The sequence below is a fragment of the Schistocerca nitens genome, chromosome 4 (assembly GCF_023898315.1).
Source record: "Schistocerca nitens isolate TAMUIC-IGC-003100 chromosome 4, iqSchNite1.1, whole genome shotgun sequence".
In the NCBI taxonomy this organism is placed as follows: domain Eukaryota; kingdom Metazoa; phylum Arthropoda; class Insecta; order Orthoptera; family Acrididae; genus Schistocerca; species Schistocerca nitens.
In genome coordinates this window covers 58,402,132-58,421,129 of record NC_064617.1, presented here as the reverse complement: position 1 = coordinate 58,421,129, position 18,998 = coordinate 58,402,132, and the positions used below count along the sequence as shown (strand labels likewise).

Here is an 18,998-nt window from a genome sequence, read left to right as displayed (position 1 = left end):
TACCTAACAAGAAAATTCTTTTTTTATAAAATACAAGTAAAATTATTACACTTAAAAGATACACACCAACACGGAAGACGGATGTAATGCGGGTGAATTTTTTCCCATTTCCATTTTATAGCTATATTAAAATGTATAAAATGCATCAACATTTAATGCGACAAACTCGCAACCATTGTCCTCCTGAATGCAAGTTCAGTGTGCTAACCACTACACCACCTCGCTCAGTGACTTTCTTTTGGACAGATGTGAATTGCACCCAAAGATTATTCCACAACACATGAGTGACTGCAATTAGCGAAAGTAGGCAGATTTTGAGACACTAATGTCTGTGATTTTGGCTATTATCTGGATGGCAAATGTTGCTAAACTAAGCCCTTTCAGGATTTGGTAGGTATAGTGTTCCCAGTTAAGCCTGTCATCTAAGTTGACAGCTAATAATTTTGAACAATGTACCCTCTGCATCTGCCATCTCTCATATGCAATGTTTATCTCCTGTGGACGTTTGTGATCAGAATGTAAATGACTGTAATTGGTTTTGCTGAGGTTTTTATTGATAGAAAATTTACTGTGAACCAGTTCAGGAAATCTGTAAGTGATTGCTTGGCATTTAACTCTAGGTCAGTGGATGTTTTATTGTCTATCATTATAATTGTAGAAATTCTTCCAATCCATCTGTGGCATACAGCAAACCAGTGCTTAACAGTATTGGTTAAAAACAGTCTTAGTTGCAATTTTATTTATTTTATTTTTCAACTGTGCGTTTCACCTTATTTGGGCATCTTCAGGTTGATCTTAATTTGGTATTTCTTAGAAGGATCCTTTAAACAGTGTAGCCAAAGGGCATCGTCGAATACATCAGGCCAACATTGCCTTCGTTAAACTCAGTAAAAACTTCCTAGATGGACGTGAGTGACTCCAAGACCTGCATAACGTGTTCCCGTTCACAGGAGTGAGTAATAGAATAAGATGGGGCTCAAGTAGTAAGCATAATGCACCACAGCGTCATGTAGTAGTACTGACACCTAATACAGAATCACCTCAATAGGTGGCGATGTCACGCAGCTGCTGGTAAGAATGAGAGATTGTAAAATGTATATAAATAGCCACTAAAACTTTATAAATGTAATGCACATAAAACATTAATAACATGAAATTACTAGGAGCAACACCTGTGCAATAACTTATCCAAAATTTTTGATGAAGTAACATACAAATGAAGGCAGTAAATTTAGAAAGAGAAAACAGGGTGTATAATACAACACGCAGATGCAGTATCTGAACAGATTTTATGTATCATATATCACTAGAATGAGAACATTAAAAAACACAACCATAATTTCAGATGAAGAGAACCCCCTAGATCACGCAATACTGCATCATTCAGAGCTAGGAATTCTACCTAACAAGAAAATTCTTTTTTTATAAAATACAAGTAAAATTATTACACTTAAAAGATACACACCAACGCGGAAGACGGATGTAATGCGGGTGAACTTTTTCCCATTTCCATTTTATAGCTATATTAAAATGTATAAAATGCATCAACATTTGAAGCGACAAACTCGCAAGTATCATATTTGAGTCAAAGGACCTCTATTGGATTGGCTAACAAGGCAACATAAGGCCAGAGAGGAACAGGGCTCATATTTAGGCAGAATTACGAGAGCCCCAGGCCTACATTAATAACACCAATTTCATAACTTTTAAAAAGACCTGATTAATGCCAAATATTCAGTCGTTAAGGAGGGAAAAACCTTTGTCCTCCATATGCCTAAATATTTCAATTTCTTCCAAAATGTTTAACTTCTTACCCTTCTGCGCAAAATGCAAAATCTTAAGATTTTGTACTTGCAGAGGACTATGGCCAATGGCTTTAAGGTGTTGGGCAAAGGCAGAGTTCTGTTTCACCTGTCCCCATCTATTGAATTTTTAGGCATATGGAGGACAAAGATTTGTCGATGGGAATAATATCATCTATTCTTTAAAAATCTGGAAAACATTCTCCTCGCTATACATCTTCAAGACAACTGTCTTTTTATACAGCAAACCAGAATTATTTATGAAAAATTGTTTTGATCATTCATAAAGAGCAACAAATAAAGATAATTTTATATCTTCCTGGTCATTAATTTAAATTATATTCTCACAGTCCTCAATAACTTGAATGGGAATGAAAACTTTCAACAGACTGAAGACAAGAACATTCTAAAAATTGCCACTCAGCTGATATCCCAAGAAGATTTTGTGAATAACCATAGTTGTCCTGTTACATTTACCTGGATTACACATGGTATAATTTCAGTGTTTATAAATGATTCTCCATCCAGCATAATAGACTGCATCCTGCCTATTAAGAACGTTTTGAACAAGTCGGGAAACTGTTTACATATCCTACAGAAATAAATGTTCCTAAGAAAGCATCAATGTTGCATTACATGAACAGCTTTACAATGGTACAGAAATATCAAATCAATCTGGTTTCCTCTACACATGACACCTGGGTTATTGTGTGTGAGTACTGCAAGTTGGATTTTTCAGCATCAATGTTTTTCAAGCCAGTGGTTATTTCCACAGATAAGTTAATTTTTGCCAGAGATTTCCTTGGTATCTGAACTGGAGATATGTTCTAGGATTCTGTAAAATCAGATTTGAATGACATAAGACAGTAGTTCTGTGGATGAGTTCCTCTTCTATTTTTGTAGATATGTGCAACGTTTGCTCCATTCCAATCACTGAGAACATTTCTCTGCTCGAGGGATCTGCAATAATTTATGATCAAGAGTGGAAGTAATTAATCTGTAAATTATGTGCAGAACTGAACAGGAACCCCATCTGGTCTTTGGTACTTACAGAGTTATAGTAATTTAAGACTACACTTGCATGTTAACGCATTGCTTTTCAGTTTTGCTGTTCAGCTGGTGATCATTTAATGATGATTATTATTTATTAATGTTATTTAACACTTATAAGCAGAGCATTATTTTACACTATACTGATGATTATTTCTATTCATTTTACAGAGTACTGCTACCAGGTGGTGGAGCGGATGGTAAATACCAATAATGGATCAAGTTTTATCGGGAGATTATCTTTTTGGGAGGCAACATGTTACGGTAAACCAGAAACAATTGTATAATAAGTATTTCAATAATACTGCAAACTTTACAGAATTTTAATGACTTCTCAACAGTATTGATTGTTAACAACACCAAGATAAAAATATTCATATTGTACCACTGTTCTGCAGCATGCTTGCACAAAGTTTGTTTTATTTACATGTCCCAAATTTTACTTTATTGCTTCATTGGACTTCTTATGGGGATATCCATACATTTACTTGACTGTAAACCTACACTGTATTAATACAATTAATATTTGAAAGTTATTGTTGGTAATACTGCTACTACTACTACCGGTACTACTTCTACTACTACTACTAATAATAATAACAATAATAATAATAATGATGAATTCAAATTATACTGGAACAGAACCATTATAACAGATAAAACAACACCACATAACAAACCTGACATCATACTCACCAATAAAAAGAAGAAATTAACACAACTAATCGAAATATCCATACCCAATACAACAAATATACAAAAGAAAACAGGAGAAAAAATTGAAAAATACATCCAACTGGCTGAGGAAGTCAAAGACATGTGGCATCAGGATAAAGTTGACATCATACCAATTATATTATCAACTACAGGAGTCATACCACACAATATCCACCAGTACATCAATGCAATACAGCTACATCCAAACTTATGTATACAACTACAGAAATCAGTAATTATTGATACATGTTCAATTACCCGAAAGTTCCTAAATGCAATATAACACATACCATACAGTTAAAAGGAAGTGACGCTTGATCAAGGTCCGCGTCACTTTCCATTTTTAACCAGACTTAACGTCTGAGAAAGTAAAGAATAACAATAATAATAATAATGAAATAACACTTTTTCAAATATGAGAGGAGACTATTGTCACAGTCTACTTAAAAATTGTTAGAATCACAATAAATCTAGTGGAATATTGGGGACAGAAAGTCTGAATCATGACACAAATGCACTAAGGAAAGTTGTGCTATCCTTATGGGAGCATAGTTTTGCAAGCAAGGCTTGGGAACCAGCGATTGGGTTAATCAAGAGTAAATCGAGCAAATGTATAGTTGTGACGCCCACGGCGGACAGAGCCATCACACCAACGTCATCTCAGACACCGTCGCAATCTGTTCCACTGCGCGACTGTGGCGCAGGGCGCGGACGGCGGAGTGAGCGCGCCGCGGGCGGATGGTATTTAAATCGGCCGCCGCCGCGACCGAACCCAGTTCCCCCTGAGCAGCCATATTGTACAGATCTCCGTGCCGGCACGTTCACAGGAGCTCAGTCCGTCAGTTCACCTGATGATGGCGACATGTATGATCACCTAAATATTGTGCCCATTGGACACTGTAGACCGGCAGTACACCCGTGTATATTTTGATTATCCTCCATATAGTCCCGATCTTGCCCCTTCTATCACTTGTTGGTCCATTAAGGGGACATTGATTTTCCTCGGACAAAGCAGTGAAAGAAGCGGTGCATTCCTGGCTCGCAGCTCAACCGAGAACCTTCTTTTATGTGGGCAACAGGAAGCCTGTACAACAATGGACCAAGTGAATTGAAATGCAAGAAGACTACATTGAAAAATGATGTTGTTGTAAGTTTCCTACTTGATTACAATAAAATTTTATAACTATTTTGCAGTTAATAATTGACTTACCCTTGTATTATGAATGACTGAAAGATATTTATTTATTTATTTATTTCATGTTCTGTAGATCCAGTTAGTGAGTCAATCACAAGGATATGGAATGTGTCAAATTGTACAGGTTTCAATTTAAACTTACAATAAATACAAGGGCAATTCAATGCCAAATTGTACATAGTTTAAGTAAGACATACTATAAATACAGTAATAGATACAATGTCAGCTAGATAACATAACAACCATTTAACAGAAAAGGGAGTTTCAAATAAAGGTTATAAATAAGAGCACAAAATTAAATCAGATATTAGGCCTACAAGAGTAAATACAGGTATAGCCAATCTGTTGTTACAAAAAGTGTGATAATGCTCAAATACTCAATAAAATCAATTGAACTAGTTCTAGAAACAATAAGTTCGGTGATGGTATACATTTTCTTTCAAATATTCATCCACAGTATAAAAAGATTTCTCTGTCAGGTAATCTTTGAGAACTTGTTTAAATTTTGGCAGTTCTGTATGAACACATTTGATATGTAGTGGGAGAGCATTGAACAGCTTAATGCTGAAGTAGTAAACTCCTTTTTGTATCAGAGTGAGACGTTTCATTTCGACTCGTAGATTGTTTTGGTTTCTGGTGTTACAGCCATGGAATTTATTGTTGTCGTGGTAGATAGAATAATTTTTGTTACACACAAAGGTCAGCAAGGAAAAAATATACTGTGAAGCAGTTGTTAGGATACCTACCTTCCGAAACAAGTGCCTGCAAGAGTGTCTCTGATGAACCCCACACATTATTCTGATTGCTTTTTTTTCGACGGTGAAAACTTTTTTTGCAAGTGGTTGGTTCCCCCAGAATATGATAACATATGACATCAATGAGTGGAAGTAGCCAAAGTAGGCAACCTTAATGGCGTCAACTTCAGTCACTGAAGAAATTACCCCTAATGCAAATGTTGCCAAGCTAAGTTTTTTACATAGATTAAGAATGTGAACTGACCAATTACATATGCTGTCTATATATGCACCCAGGAATTTTGTATCTTCAACTTTCTGTATTGGTTGATCTCTACATTTTATGTTAATTTTATCAAGATTACTTTGCGATGCATGGAACCTCATATAATGAGTTTTATTTGCATTGAATGAGAGGCCATTTGAGGAGAACCAATTTAAGATGTCGTTAGAAACAGTATTTGTAGTTTGTTCAAGATTGTGATCTATCAAATCATCAATTAGAATTGTGGTATCATCAGCAAACAGGGTAAATTTGCTGTTTGTCTCAGAACAAAGAGGAAGATCATTAATGAAGATGAGGAATAGCAGTGGGCCCAAAACGGAGCCTTAAGGCACACCACATGTTATCATGCCCCACTCAGACGAGGCAGGTTCTCCAGAAGAGCCATTTATCAGTACAGTCTGCTTCTGATCCTTTAAATATGATTGTAGCCACAGGCCAACAGTAACACCTAAACCATAGTATTCTGCCTTTTACAAAAGAATTTGGTGGTTTACACAGTCAAAGGCTTTCATAAGATCACAAAAAATACCCACTGGAGACATTTTTTTGTTAATGGCATCCAAAACTTGGTTCCTGATAGAGAATATTGCCTGTTCAGTACAAAGACCAGCAGAAAACCAAACTGATTTTTGCTTAAGATACTGTGGAAGTTAAGATGATCTACAATCCTCCTGTGTATGAGTTTTTCAATAATTTTTGAGAAGGTAGTTAATAGGGATATTGGGTAATAGTTTGTAACATTATTTTTATCACCTTTCTTAAAGAGAGGAATCACTACAGCCAATTTTAGTCTGTCAGGGACAATCCCTTCTCGTAGGGATGTATTGTATATGCTGCATAAGACAGGACTGACAAATTTATAACAGTGTTTCAGTATTTTACTAGAAATATTGTCCACACCAGCAGAATTTTTATTTTTTAAAGATCTAATTACTCTTATGACTTCGCTTACAGTAACAGGAGGCAAAGATAACTGTGTGATTCTACATCTACATCTACATTTATACTCCGCAAGCCACCCAAAGGTGTGTGGCAGAGGGCACTTTACGTGCCACTGTCATTACCTCCCTTTTCTGTTCCAGTCGCGTAAGGTTCGCGGGAAGAACGACTGTCTGAAAGCCTCCGTACGCCCTCGAATCTCTCTAATTTTACATTCGTGATCTCCTCGGGAGCTATAAGTAGGGGGAAGCAATATATTCGATACCTCATCCAGAAACGCACCCTCTCGAAACCTGGCGAGCAAGCTACACTGCGATGCAGAGCGCCTCTCTTGCAGAGTCTGCCACTTGAGTTTGCTAAACATCTCCGTAACGCTATCATGGTTACCAAATAACCCTGTGACGAAACGCACCTCTCTTCTTTGGATCTTCTCTATCTCTTGCGTCAACCCGATCTGGTACGGATCCCACACTGATGAGAATACGTCTTACATATGCGTTATGTGTCGAGCAGCGCGTGACCTTGATTGGGACTTTTTTCGCTGCCTCTGCTACAGCGTCCTATACATTTGCTTAGCTCGTGTTGCAGAAAATGTGGTTTTGCTACTTCCGGTTGCGCAAGATAAGAGCTGATAAGGACTGGCCTGCCGCGCTGCTCGCGCGTTAGAGTCAGTCTTGCAGCAGCAGCCGACAGTGCAACAACATGAACTCTAGTATTACTAGGCTCGTGTTGCACAAAAATATATAGGTTAGGTGACTTAGGTTATGCGCCATAGGGTAGTGGGGTTTCGGGTTCCGCTGGATAGGTCAGGAGTCCACTACACGCAGCAAGCGGCTACACGGGTAGCAGGGATTGTGTGGCGTGGACTGGGCGGTTTTTTAGGTTAGATGGCCTCGGGCAAGTACAGAAAGGGCAACAGCCTCAAAGGGTGTGGGGCAAAGTCAGGACATGCGGGGACCAAGCAGCAATCGGTATTGTAATTGTAAACTGTCGAAGCTGCATTGGTAAAGTACCGGAACTTCAAGTGCTGATAGAAAGCACTGAAGCTGAAATCGTTATAGGTACAGAAAGCTGGCTGAAGCCAGAGATAAATTCTGCCGAAATTTTAACAAAGGCACAGGCGGTGTTTATAAAGGATAGATTGCATGTGACCGGTGGTGGCGTGTTTGTCGCTGTTAGTAGTGGTTTATCCTGTAGTGAAGTAGAAGTGGATAGTTCCTGTGAATTATTATGGGTGGAGGTTACACTCAACAACCGAGCTAGGTTAATAATTGGCTCCTTTTACCGACCTCCCGACTCAGCAGCATTAGTGGCAGAACAACTGAAAGAAAATTTGGAATATATTTCACATAAATTTTCTCAGCATGTTATAGTCTTAGGTGGAGATTTCAATTTACCAGATATAGACTGGCACACTCAGATGTTTAGGATGGGTGGTAGGGACAGAGCATCGAGTGACATTATACTGAGTGCACTATCCGAAAATTACCTCGAGCAATTAAACAGAGAACCGACTCGTGGAGATAACATCTTGGACCTACTGATAACAAACAGACCCAAACTTTTCGACTCTGTAAGTGCAGAACAGGGAATCAGTGATCATAAGGCCGTTGCAGCATCTCTGAATATGGAAGTTAATAGGAATACAAAAAAAAGGGAGGAAGGTTTATCTGTTTAGCAAGAGTAATAGAAGGCAGATTTCAGACTACCTGACAGATCAAAACGAAAATTTCTGTTCCGACACTGACAATGTTGAGTGTTTATGCAAAAAGTTCAAGGCAACCATAAAATGTGTTTTAGACAAGTACGTGCTGAGTAAAACTGTGAGGGATGGGAAAAACCCACCGTGGTTCAACAACAAAGTTAGGAAACTACTGCGAAAGCAAAGAGAGCTTCACTGCAAGTTTAAATGCAGCCAAAACCTCTCAGACAAACAGAAGCTAAACGATGTCAAAGTTAGCGTAAGGAGGGCTATGTGTGAAGCATTCAGTGAATTCAAAAGTAAAATTCTATGTACCGACTTGACAGAAAATCCTAGGAAGTTCTGGTCTTACGTTAAATCAGTAAGTGGCTCGAAACAGCATATCCAGACACTCCGGGATGATGATGGCATTGAAACAGAGGATGACACGTGTAAAGCTGAAATACTAAACACCTTTTTCCAAAGCTGTTTCACAGAGGAAGACTGCACTGCAGTTCCTTCTCTAAATCCTCGCACAAATGAAAAAAATGGCTGACATCGAAGTAAGTGTCCAAGGAATAGAAAAGCAACTGGAATCACTCAACAGAGGAAAGTCCACTGGACCTGATGGGATGTTGTTCTTGTGGTCTTCAGTTCTGAGACTGGTTTGATGCAGCTCTCCATGCTACTCTATCCTGTGCAAGCTTCTTCATCTCCCAGTACCTACTGCAACCTACATCCTTCTGAATCTGCTTAGTGTATTGATCTCTTGGTCTCCCTCTACGATTTTTACCCTCCACGCTGCCCTCCAATGCTAAATTTGTGATCCCTTGATGCCTTAAAACATGTCCTACCAACCGATCCCTTCTTCTAGTCAAGTTGTGCCACAAACTTCTCTTCTCCCCAATCCTATTCAATACCTCCTCATTAGTTACGTGATCTACCCACCTTATCTTCAGAATTCTTCTGTAGCACCACATTTCGAAAGCTTCTATTCTCTTCTTGTCCAAACTGGTTACCTGATGGGATACCAATTCGATTCTACACAGAGTACGCGAAAGAACTTGCCCCCCTTCTAACAGCCGTGTACCGCAAGTCTCTAGAGGAGCGGAAGGTTCCAAATGATTGGAAAAGAGCACAGGTAGTCCCAGTCTTCAAGAAGGGTCGTCGAGCAGATGTGCAAAACTATAGACCTATATCTCTGATATCGATCTGTTGTAGAATTTTAGAACATGTTTTTTGCTCGAGTATCATCTACTCTGTAGGAATCAACATGGATTCCAGAAACAGCGATCGTGTGAGACCCAACTCGCTTTATTTGTTCATGACACCCAGAAAATATTAGATACAGGCTCCCAGGTAGATGCTATTTTCCTTGACTTCCAGAAGGCATTCAATACAGTTCGGCACTGTCGCCTGATAAACAAAGTAAGAGCCTACGGAATATCAGACCAGCTGTGTGGCTGGATTGAAGAATTTTTAGCAAACAGAACACAGCATGTTGTTATCAATGGAGAGACGTCTACAGACGTTAAAGTAACCTCTGGCGTGCAACAGGGGAGTGTTATGGGACCATTACTTTTCACAATATATATAAATGACCTAGTAGATAGTGTCAGAAGTTCCATGCGGCTTTTCGCGGATAATGCTGTAGTATACAGAGAAGTTGCAGCATTAGAAAATTGTAGCGAAATGCAGGAAGATCTGCAGCGGATAGGCGCTTGGTGCAGGGAGTGGCAACTGACCCTTAACATAGACAAATGTAATGTATTGCGAATACATAGAAAGAAGGATCCTTTATTGTATGATTACATGATAGCGGAACAAACACTGGTAGCAGTTACTTCTGTAAAATATCTGGGAGTATGCGTGTGGAATGATTTGAATTGGAATGATCATATAAAATTAATTGTTGGTAAGGTGGGTACCAGGTTGAGATTCATTGGGAGAGTCCTTAGAAAATGTAGTCCATCAACAAAGGAATTGGCTTACAAAACACTCGTTCGACCTATACTTGAGTATTGCTCATCGGTTTGACGGAAGAGATAGAGAAGATCCAAAGAAGAGCGGCGCGTTTCGTCACAGGGTTATTTGGTAATCGTGATAGCGTTACGGAGATGTTTAGCAAACTCAGTCCTGAGAGAACTGTATAACATCCTCTTTGTTCTACAAGATGCTATTATCCCTGTAGTGAACCAAGACTTCTTGGCATTGCCTATATGACTCCGCCTATATGATTCTGTTGCTAATACCTTTCTGTAGGAGGGTCAATGATTCTTCCATAGAACCGTTACAGCCTGTCTTCTCTGCTGCTCTCAAAAAGTGGCTATTAAATATTTCTGCAACCAACTCAGGTTGCTTTATGATACTGTCCCCTGTTTTAATCTCTACCTTAGGCATGTCCCCTGTTTTCCTGCCAGTTTCCCTTTTTATTATATTCCATATAGTTTTAATTTTATTTTCTGAGCTTTCAATTTCTGATTTTATGCACATAATTTTAGATTTATTTATAACCTTCTTGAGAATGCTACAGTATAGTTTGTAGTGTTGTCATTTCTTTGGATCATTACAAGTCCTGAGAGAACTGTATAACATCCTCTTTGTTCTACAAGATGCTATTATCTCTGTAGTGATCCAAGACTTCTTGGCATTGCCTATATGACTATTTCTAACTACTTTTTTGGGAAAGATGGATTCACATAAAGACATGAATTCGTTTAAAACTGAATTGTACTTTTTGTTTACATCTGTTTCCCTATAAACTGGGCTCCAATCCATCTCTTTTAGGCTGTCATTGAATTTTTTAAGGCCCTCTTCATTTATTATCCTAAAAGGTTTCCAAGAATGCTCGGGACTGTTGCACACACTGATGTAATTGAGCCTAAGCAATTGACCACCATGATCAGAAAGGCCAAGGATTGGATGTACAGTGATCTCATTGCATTTAGACTTATCTATAAATTTATTATCTATCAGACTTTTACTGTAAACAGTAAACCTAGTTGGAAAATCTATTGCCATCAGATTATAAGACTCCATTAAATGTACTAATTCATCTTTACTATTGCTCTCATTTAGGAAATCAATGTTAAAATCACCAGTAATTATCAAGTTCTTGGACTTTGAGTACAGTTTAGATAATAAAGATTCTAAGTGCTTAAGAAATACATTCAAATTCCCTGAGGTAGATCTATATAGTGCTAACACTAGAACCGTGAAGTCATTTACAGTAATCTCAAGCCACATACTTCAATTTGTTGCTCTATACAATGGCTCTTTAAATCTAATTCATTGTAAGATATGTTGTTTTTTACATAAATTACCACTCCACCTTTTTCCATGATGGTTCTAGAGTAATGCGCTGCCTGACAGTAACCACTTAGCTGCAACCTTTCAATATCTTTCACATGATGTTCACTAAAACATAATACATCAGTATCTTTTATTCCTTGTGGTTCCTCTAACAGAACAGTAATGTCATTTACTTTATTACCATGTCGTCCCTCATTTTGGTGAAAAATTGTCATTTGCTTTGGAAGTAGATGCAGATATAAACTTTTGCCTAAAAAATTACCTGAAGCTACAGAAGCAGTACATTCATTACTAACAATTTCCTGAAATATTTGAGTTTGAAACTGAGTCTGACTTGATGGCTGGAGCCATTTAAGTGTGACTGGTTCCAACTTTGGGGTACATTTGTGGACTGCTTCCAATATTTTTGTTTTTAAAAGGGTACCTAATGCTTTTTTCCTGATCTCTTCAGGTGCATACCATGTTATGTAAATAATTCTCGTCCAAAACTGCTTGTATCCACAACACAAGTATTGTTAAAATGCTTACACAACTTTGCTAATTTAGAGTTCGTTTGTGAGATAGCCTCATTTACACAGGACTGTGGGATTAAGTCATGTCTCTTTGGAATGTTCACAGCAAATACCTTAGACTGATGAAGTGCCGATATTTTTTTCCTGAGCGACTGTATGACATCATTCCCTTCGCTGCAGGCAACATTGTTTGAGCAACCTATTAAAATCACACACTCGTTTTTTTACTTTTTCAGGATCACATCCCGCTACAACTTCTTGAAGTATAGCACCTGATTTCACAACTCCATAAACATCAGCACCATTAAAACTGTTTTTCACTGTATCAGCCATGCCTGTACCATGACTATCAGCGAAAATGTGAATACGATTTGTTGATGTTTCACTCACAGCAGACTGGATCACGCCACTGCCACTTTCATTGCTATTAACTGAACTTTGTGGCTTTGGGAGATCAAACCTAACTTTTTTCCAATAGTTTACCTGTACACTCTTCTTACGATTGTTTTCACTTTCTGTGAGACTATTACTAGAACAAAGTACATCAAAATTGTTTACATTCTCAAACCTCGAAACGTTTGCTGTAGACGATGTTTTAGTGCTGAATGTTTGACGATTGTTGTGTACTACCTTCCATTTTGATGATTTATCAGCGTCATTTTGTGGGTGACATTGACTTGTGAGGGGATAGATTAGATAAAGGTTAAATGAGTGTGATGATTGGTGGAGAGATACAATCCTCATGTTCAGACAGCTAGTAGTTTTAGTGTATTGCAAACATCCTGATGAATGGTTAGTACGTGGTGTTTCCAAATCAGTTTACAATCAAGGATCAGTCCAAGGTGTTTTTGCATCGTAGCACATTCAGTAGGATAGTAATAAGAAATCATTGGAACAGAAGCTGAAGGTAATCATCATGTACAAATTTCTTGGTTTATCGTGAGTAGCCACAGGTTGCACCAAGAGATAAACTGACTAAAATGGAGTTAGAAGTAATGTTAAGATTTCTGGTGGATTACTAGGAAAGTGTTTCATTGACATACTGTAGGATGTAGTGTAGAATTATCGATGGTCTATAGGATTTACAAGTGAACAGGGAGAGCAGAGCCTTTGGGCAAACGTGCGGTGGGACAGAATATGCGAGGACTGATATTGTTAATGATTTTAAATGATAGGCAAGTGAAAGAGCATATTCAAGATTTGGAAGAGGAGACCAGAATTCCATAGGTGGTCATAGGCTGGCTTTCTTGAGGTGAAGTGACACAATAATTGTGAATATTCTATTATTACGTTGATGCAACAGAATATGGGTGATGTACAGGAATTTGTCATCAGAGAAGGGAAACCATGGGAAGAGGTAAAGGATTGTACTGACAGATGACTTTGTTACACCCACCATTGGTGTCTGCATGTAATATGTCACCTAGTATCCACTAGCAAAGCAGGTATCTCAAAGGACTGACAGAATATCTGTACAAATATCACCAAACACTTTAGGTAATACCACCATGGACATATAAAACATGCATCCATCTCTAATGACCTTGATGTCAATGGGATATTAAACCCTAAACTTCCTTCTTCTCTATAAATCATACAATTGCACTGTCAGCCTGATATTTAAAAAACCATCTTCAAAACGCAATCTAAGCTATCGTATAAGTCTGATGGGCAAAGGCTAGAGGTGTTGTTCTTACATAAACTAGACATTCAAGACACTAGACTTTTTGCTTGTTACTTATTTGAAGGACAGATCATCAGCTGTTGGAGTAAGGACCAGGTATGCCATTAATGCTGCTAAAAATTGTTGAAAAACAATTCATTCAAAAGGAACTAATCAGTAGAGAAAAAGTGCCAATTTAGTGTTGCCATATGCAAAAGGGGCAACGTAAAACATTTATATCCTGACATTGAGATGTTGCTGATACATATGAATCTTGGTTTTTGTTATGTTTGTACATGTAAAATGATAACTTTATATGCAGAACACTTTTATTTATATGGTTTTCAAAGTTGTCAAATTGTGTATTTCATCATAAATGGTATATGCATACTATGCAATCATCAAACTCTTGTGTTTGGATGGTTTGTACCTCAACAGAAATTCATCCAAAGTTGGTGAAGTTTTATAAGGACTCTTCTATTCCATTTTCAACAGCTAAGAAATAGTTGGCTGAATTCAAACATTTCCTTGCTTCACTTGAAGAGGATACACTCCAAGGATATACTAAAACTGCAACCTCAGATGAAATTCTAAGAAACACTCAGTGTGTGTTGAAAATTTTTTGATTAAAAGTGTATAAAATAAATCATGCTATAAGCAAATTTGAAGTAAGATTATGAAATATTTTATATAAACAATAGCAAAATCAAACTTACCAACAATGTTTGGACAGTTTTAAAAATAATCTAATTAATTTTTTCACCTAATTATTACTATGGGTGATAAATGTGTCCACTGCTTCATGCTTGAAATGAAACAGCAATTATTCGTCTATTGATTATTTAACCTGACCAGGTTAGAGTCTTACAGCCCTCTCTTACATTTCACAGGGAGCAACACATACCAGAAAACATTACATAATGATCACAGTAATAATTTGCGTTAATAATAATACCTACAATAAGTAATAATAATAATAGTAGATAATATTAAGAATGATATTGATTCGTTTAGCAGGTTTAGTATTATCAGAAGTGGAAAGCATACTGAAAGAGGAGAAGCATGAAATGAAACTGACTGTGGCTGTTAGGAAAGAACAGACAAGGGGAGGGCAAAGTGGTGGGGAATGGAGAGTTGATGAGACTGAGCTGTAGACAAGTACATCCCCTTCAGCCTTCATTGTTGAAGCACCAAGAGACTTCAAAGTGGCATATTTAGCTTTTCTGTTCATGTTCTCAGTTTAATTCTTAAATTCTTTTCATGTTTTTGTGTACTCGCAGAGTTTCATTCTTGAATTCATTGCATATTTTTGTATTTGAGAGTTATAGTGTCTCATTTTAGTAATGGTAACTTGTTCATCTGCACAGTTGTCATTTTTCATTTGTTTAATTTGGATGGGCAGTAACCATCAGCCACAGCCATTCAGCCATCAGCATTTGTTAATGAAATACCAAGAAACCAGCAAGTTGCATATTTAGCTTTTCTGTGCGTGTTCTCAGCTCAATTCTTAAATTCTTTCAGCACTTTTGTGTGCTTGTAAAGTTTAATTGATAAATTCATTGTGTGTTGTTGCATTTTAGAGGTAGAGTAACATGTTTTAGTAACAGTAAAGTGTACATTCACACAGTCTGTACTGCAGCAGTCATTTATTTGTTTGTTTTTGGATGGCCATTAACTGTTGACAACAACTCAATCAGCTCCAGCCTCCATTGGTCAAGTGCCAGGGGACTAGCCACAATTCAACTTGTTCTATAGTTTAATTCTCAAGTTAGTAGTAACGTGCTGTGTACGGATGCAGGAGGAACTGGCCACAGTTCACGAATGCTGGAGATGCTCAGAATCATTATCAGCTATCTCCAGGCTGCTGCCTCAGGACTGGTGGCAGTGGAGAAACTGGCGAGTCGCTTGGAACATTTGAGATGTCGCTTGTTTCGCCCATGGGCTCTGCTGTTGAGGATCTTCCATTGTACCCAATGCTCATTGCAAAGTGAATGGCCAGTTGTTACATGCTAGTGTCACTTGAGGTAGAGAGTCTCACCAATTCACTCTATGAGCGGACAGGTGGCCACCCCTTCAGCAGGGTCTGAGCTGGCACAATGGAGGAGAGGTTTACTAGTTATCCAGAGCTCCAATGTTAGGTGTTTTATGGAGGCCCTTAGGGAAATAGCGTCCTGATCTGGAAACTATTCCAATATGCACTCCATGTATCTGCTGGGGGGCTCATCCAAGATGTGAAGGAGGCCATGCCTGCAGCTATCAAAGATGTGGGGTTCTTTAGTCTGAAAGTTGTTGCTCTTGTCAGCACCAGTGATGCGTCAGTCCCTACAGAGTGGCTCAGAGAAGTGGCGAAGACTGTTGGCCACATTCACAAAGTGCAAGCAAAGCAAACAACTTGCTGCTTTGTACCTGGGGGTGATCAGGATCCTGTGTTTTGGAGCTTAGTGTAAGGTCTCAATGAGAGGCTGTGTCAGTTCTGTGACAGTTGTGGCTGCAGATTTCTGGACCCACATTATAATGTGCAGAGTTGTAGGATTCCCCTTGATAGGTGAGAGGTGCACCACACAAAAGAAGCAGCTAGTTTTGGACTTGGAGTACTTGTGGAGTGCACATCAGTGATTTTTAGCCTAGGCAGTAGTATGATGTCCTCTGATGAACTCTCGCCAGTCTATATGCAGAAAGTGAAATCAGATCGTGTGCTAAGTAGAGACATTTCTCCTATCAAAATTTTAACAGTAAATTGTTTAAGTGTTCATAATAAACTAGTGACCTAAAGAAGCAAGCTTCAAAATATTTATCCAGTCATTGAACATATATAGGAAGGACAGATTAGATGCCATAGGAGGGGTGGTGTTCGTAGCAGTTGACAAAAATATTGTCTCCATTGAGGTCGAAAGTGAGTGTGACAGTGAAGTTCCCTGGGCACATTTAACAGGTCAGTATGGAATGAAGTTAATTGTTGGATGTTTTTACCGGCCATCTGATTCTACTGTGACAGTTCTAACATCATCAGAGGAAAGTCTATTGTTAGTAGCACGGAAATACCCTGATCATGTAATTTTAATTTGAAGTGATTTTAACTTAGTGGGTATAGACTGGGATGTCTCTGGATTCACTGCAGGTGGTACACACAGACAGTTTTGTGAAGTATTTCTGAACAAGTTTACCAAAAACTGCCTTGAACAACTTGTTAGACAATCCATATGCAATGGAAATGTTTTAGACCTCGTAGCTACTGACAAGCCTGAGTTTATCAACAGTGTCAGTATAGAGACAGAGATTAGTGATAATAATGTCATCATAGCAATGAGGATTACTAAAGTTAATAAATCTGCCTGAAAGACCAGGAGAGTGTTTGTGCTAGAAAAATCAGATAAGCAGTTGTTAGCATTCCACTTAGACAATGAATGGATATCACGTAGCTCCAGTTTGACAGACATAGAGGGCAAAATTTAAACTGATTTGAAGCATGCACTGGAGACATATGTGCCAAATAAGTGAGTTAAGGATGGAAAGGACACTCCATGCTTTAATAATTAAGTTCAGCAAATACTGAAGAAACGGAGATTGTTGCACTCTTGGTAAAAAAAATGAGGACGTAATTGTTGACAGGCAAAAGTTAATAGAAATTCAGGTGCCTGTAAGAAGATCAAAGTGTGTTGCACACAGCAACTTCCAACATCATATCTCAGCAAAAGAACTTGTTGGGAACCCAAGGAAATTACTGTTGTACTTAAAATCACTAAACAGTTCAGTAGCTTCTATTCACAGACTTGTTGAATAGTCAGCAATAGAAGACAGCAAAAGGAAAGTTGAAGTTTTGAACTTCATGTTTAAGAAATCATTCATGCAGGAGGATTGTACAAACATACCATCATTTAACTGTCATACAGACTCCCACATGGAGGACACAGAAATTAGCACATGTGGTGTAGAGTGGCAACTGAAGGAGTTGAAAACAAATAAGTCACCAGATCCAGGTGGAATCCCTGTGATTTATTGTGACTCTTTTGCTCAGTGATAAATCCCAAGTGACTGAAAAAAGTGCAGGTGACTCATGTATACATGAAAGGTAAATGAACTGACCACATAACTACAGACCAATATCCTCTATGTATGATGAAGAGATTGAAGGAATGTATGATGAGAAAAAAAATTGTGCAAGTAGTTAAGGGAGATGAAAATCTAATTGTGATGTGGTCTGGAATTTGGTAGAAGGAAGTGAAACAGAAGGAAAAATAATAGGAAAATATGGACTTGGGGAAAGGAATGAAAGAGGAAACTGCCTGGTAGAATTTTGGACAGAGCATAATTTAATCATCACAAACACTCAGTTTAAGAATCATGAAAGAAGGTTGTATATGTGGAAGATATCTGGAGGCTCTGGAAGGTTTCATATTGCTTATATAATGGTAAGGCAGAGATTTCAGAACCAGAGTTTAAATTGTAAGAAATTTCCAGGGGCAGATGTGGACTCTGACGACGATTTATTGGTTATGAACTGTAGATCAAAACTGAAGAAATTGCAAAAATATAGGAAATTAAGGAGATAGGACCTGGATAAACAGAAAGAAGCAGAGGTTGTAGAGAGTTCCAGAGGGAGCATTAGGGAACAACTGACAAGAACAGGGGAAAGGAATATAGCCAAAGAAGAATTGGTAGCTTTGGGAGATGAATAGTGAAGGCAGCAGAGGATCAAATTGGTAAAAAGATGAGGTCTAGTAGAAACTCTTGGATAACATAATAGAAATTGAATTTAATTGATGAAAGGAGAAAATATAAAAATGCAGTAAATGAAGCTGGCGAAAAGGAAATACAAACGTCTAAAAAAATGAGGTTGGTAGGAAGTGCAAAGCGGCTAAGCAGGAACGGCTAGAGGACAAACATAAGGATTTAAAAGCATGTATCGTTAGAGGAAAGATAGATACAGCTTACAATAAAATTAAAGATGCCTTTGGAGAAAAGAGAATCACATGTATTAATATCAAGAGCTCAGATGGAAAACCATTCCTAAGCAAAGAAGGGAAATCTGAAAGGGGGAAGGAGTGTATAGAGGGTCTGTAAAAGAGAGATGTACTTGAAGGCAGTGTTGTAGGAATGGAACACAACG

At 38.1% G+C, this 18,998-nt stretch overlaps 1 protein-coding gene across 1 annotated transcript in view; it reads left to right on the top strand.

The window, feature by feature from the left end:
- Nucleotides 1-18,998, top strand: part of LOC126252114 (gamma-glutamyl hydrolase B-like) — a 191,389-nt gene that overhangs the window by 107,572 nt on the left and 64,819 nt on the right. Inside the window, exon 4 of the mRNA XM_049952981.1 lies at nt 3,024-3,052. Within this exon, the coding sequence (XP_049808938.1) occupies nt 3,024-3,052 (29 nt within the window). The remainder of the gene's footprint in view (nt 1-3,023; nt 3,053-18,998) is intronic.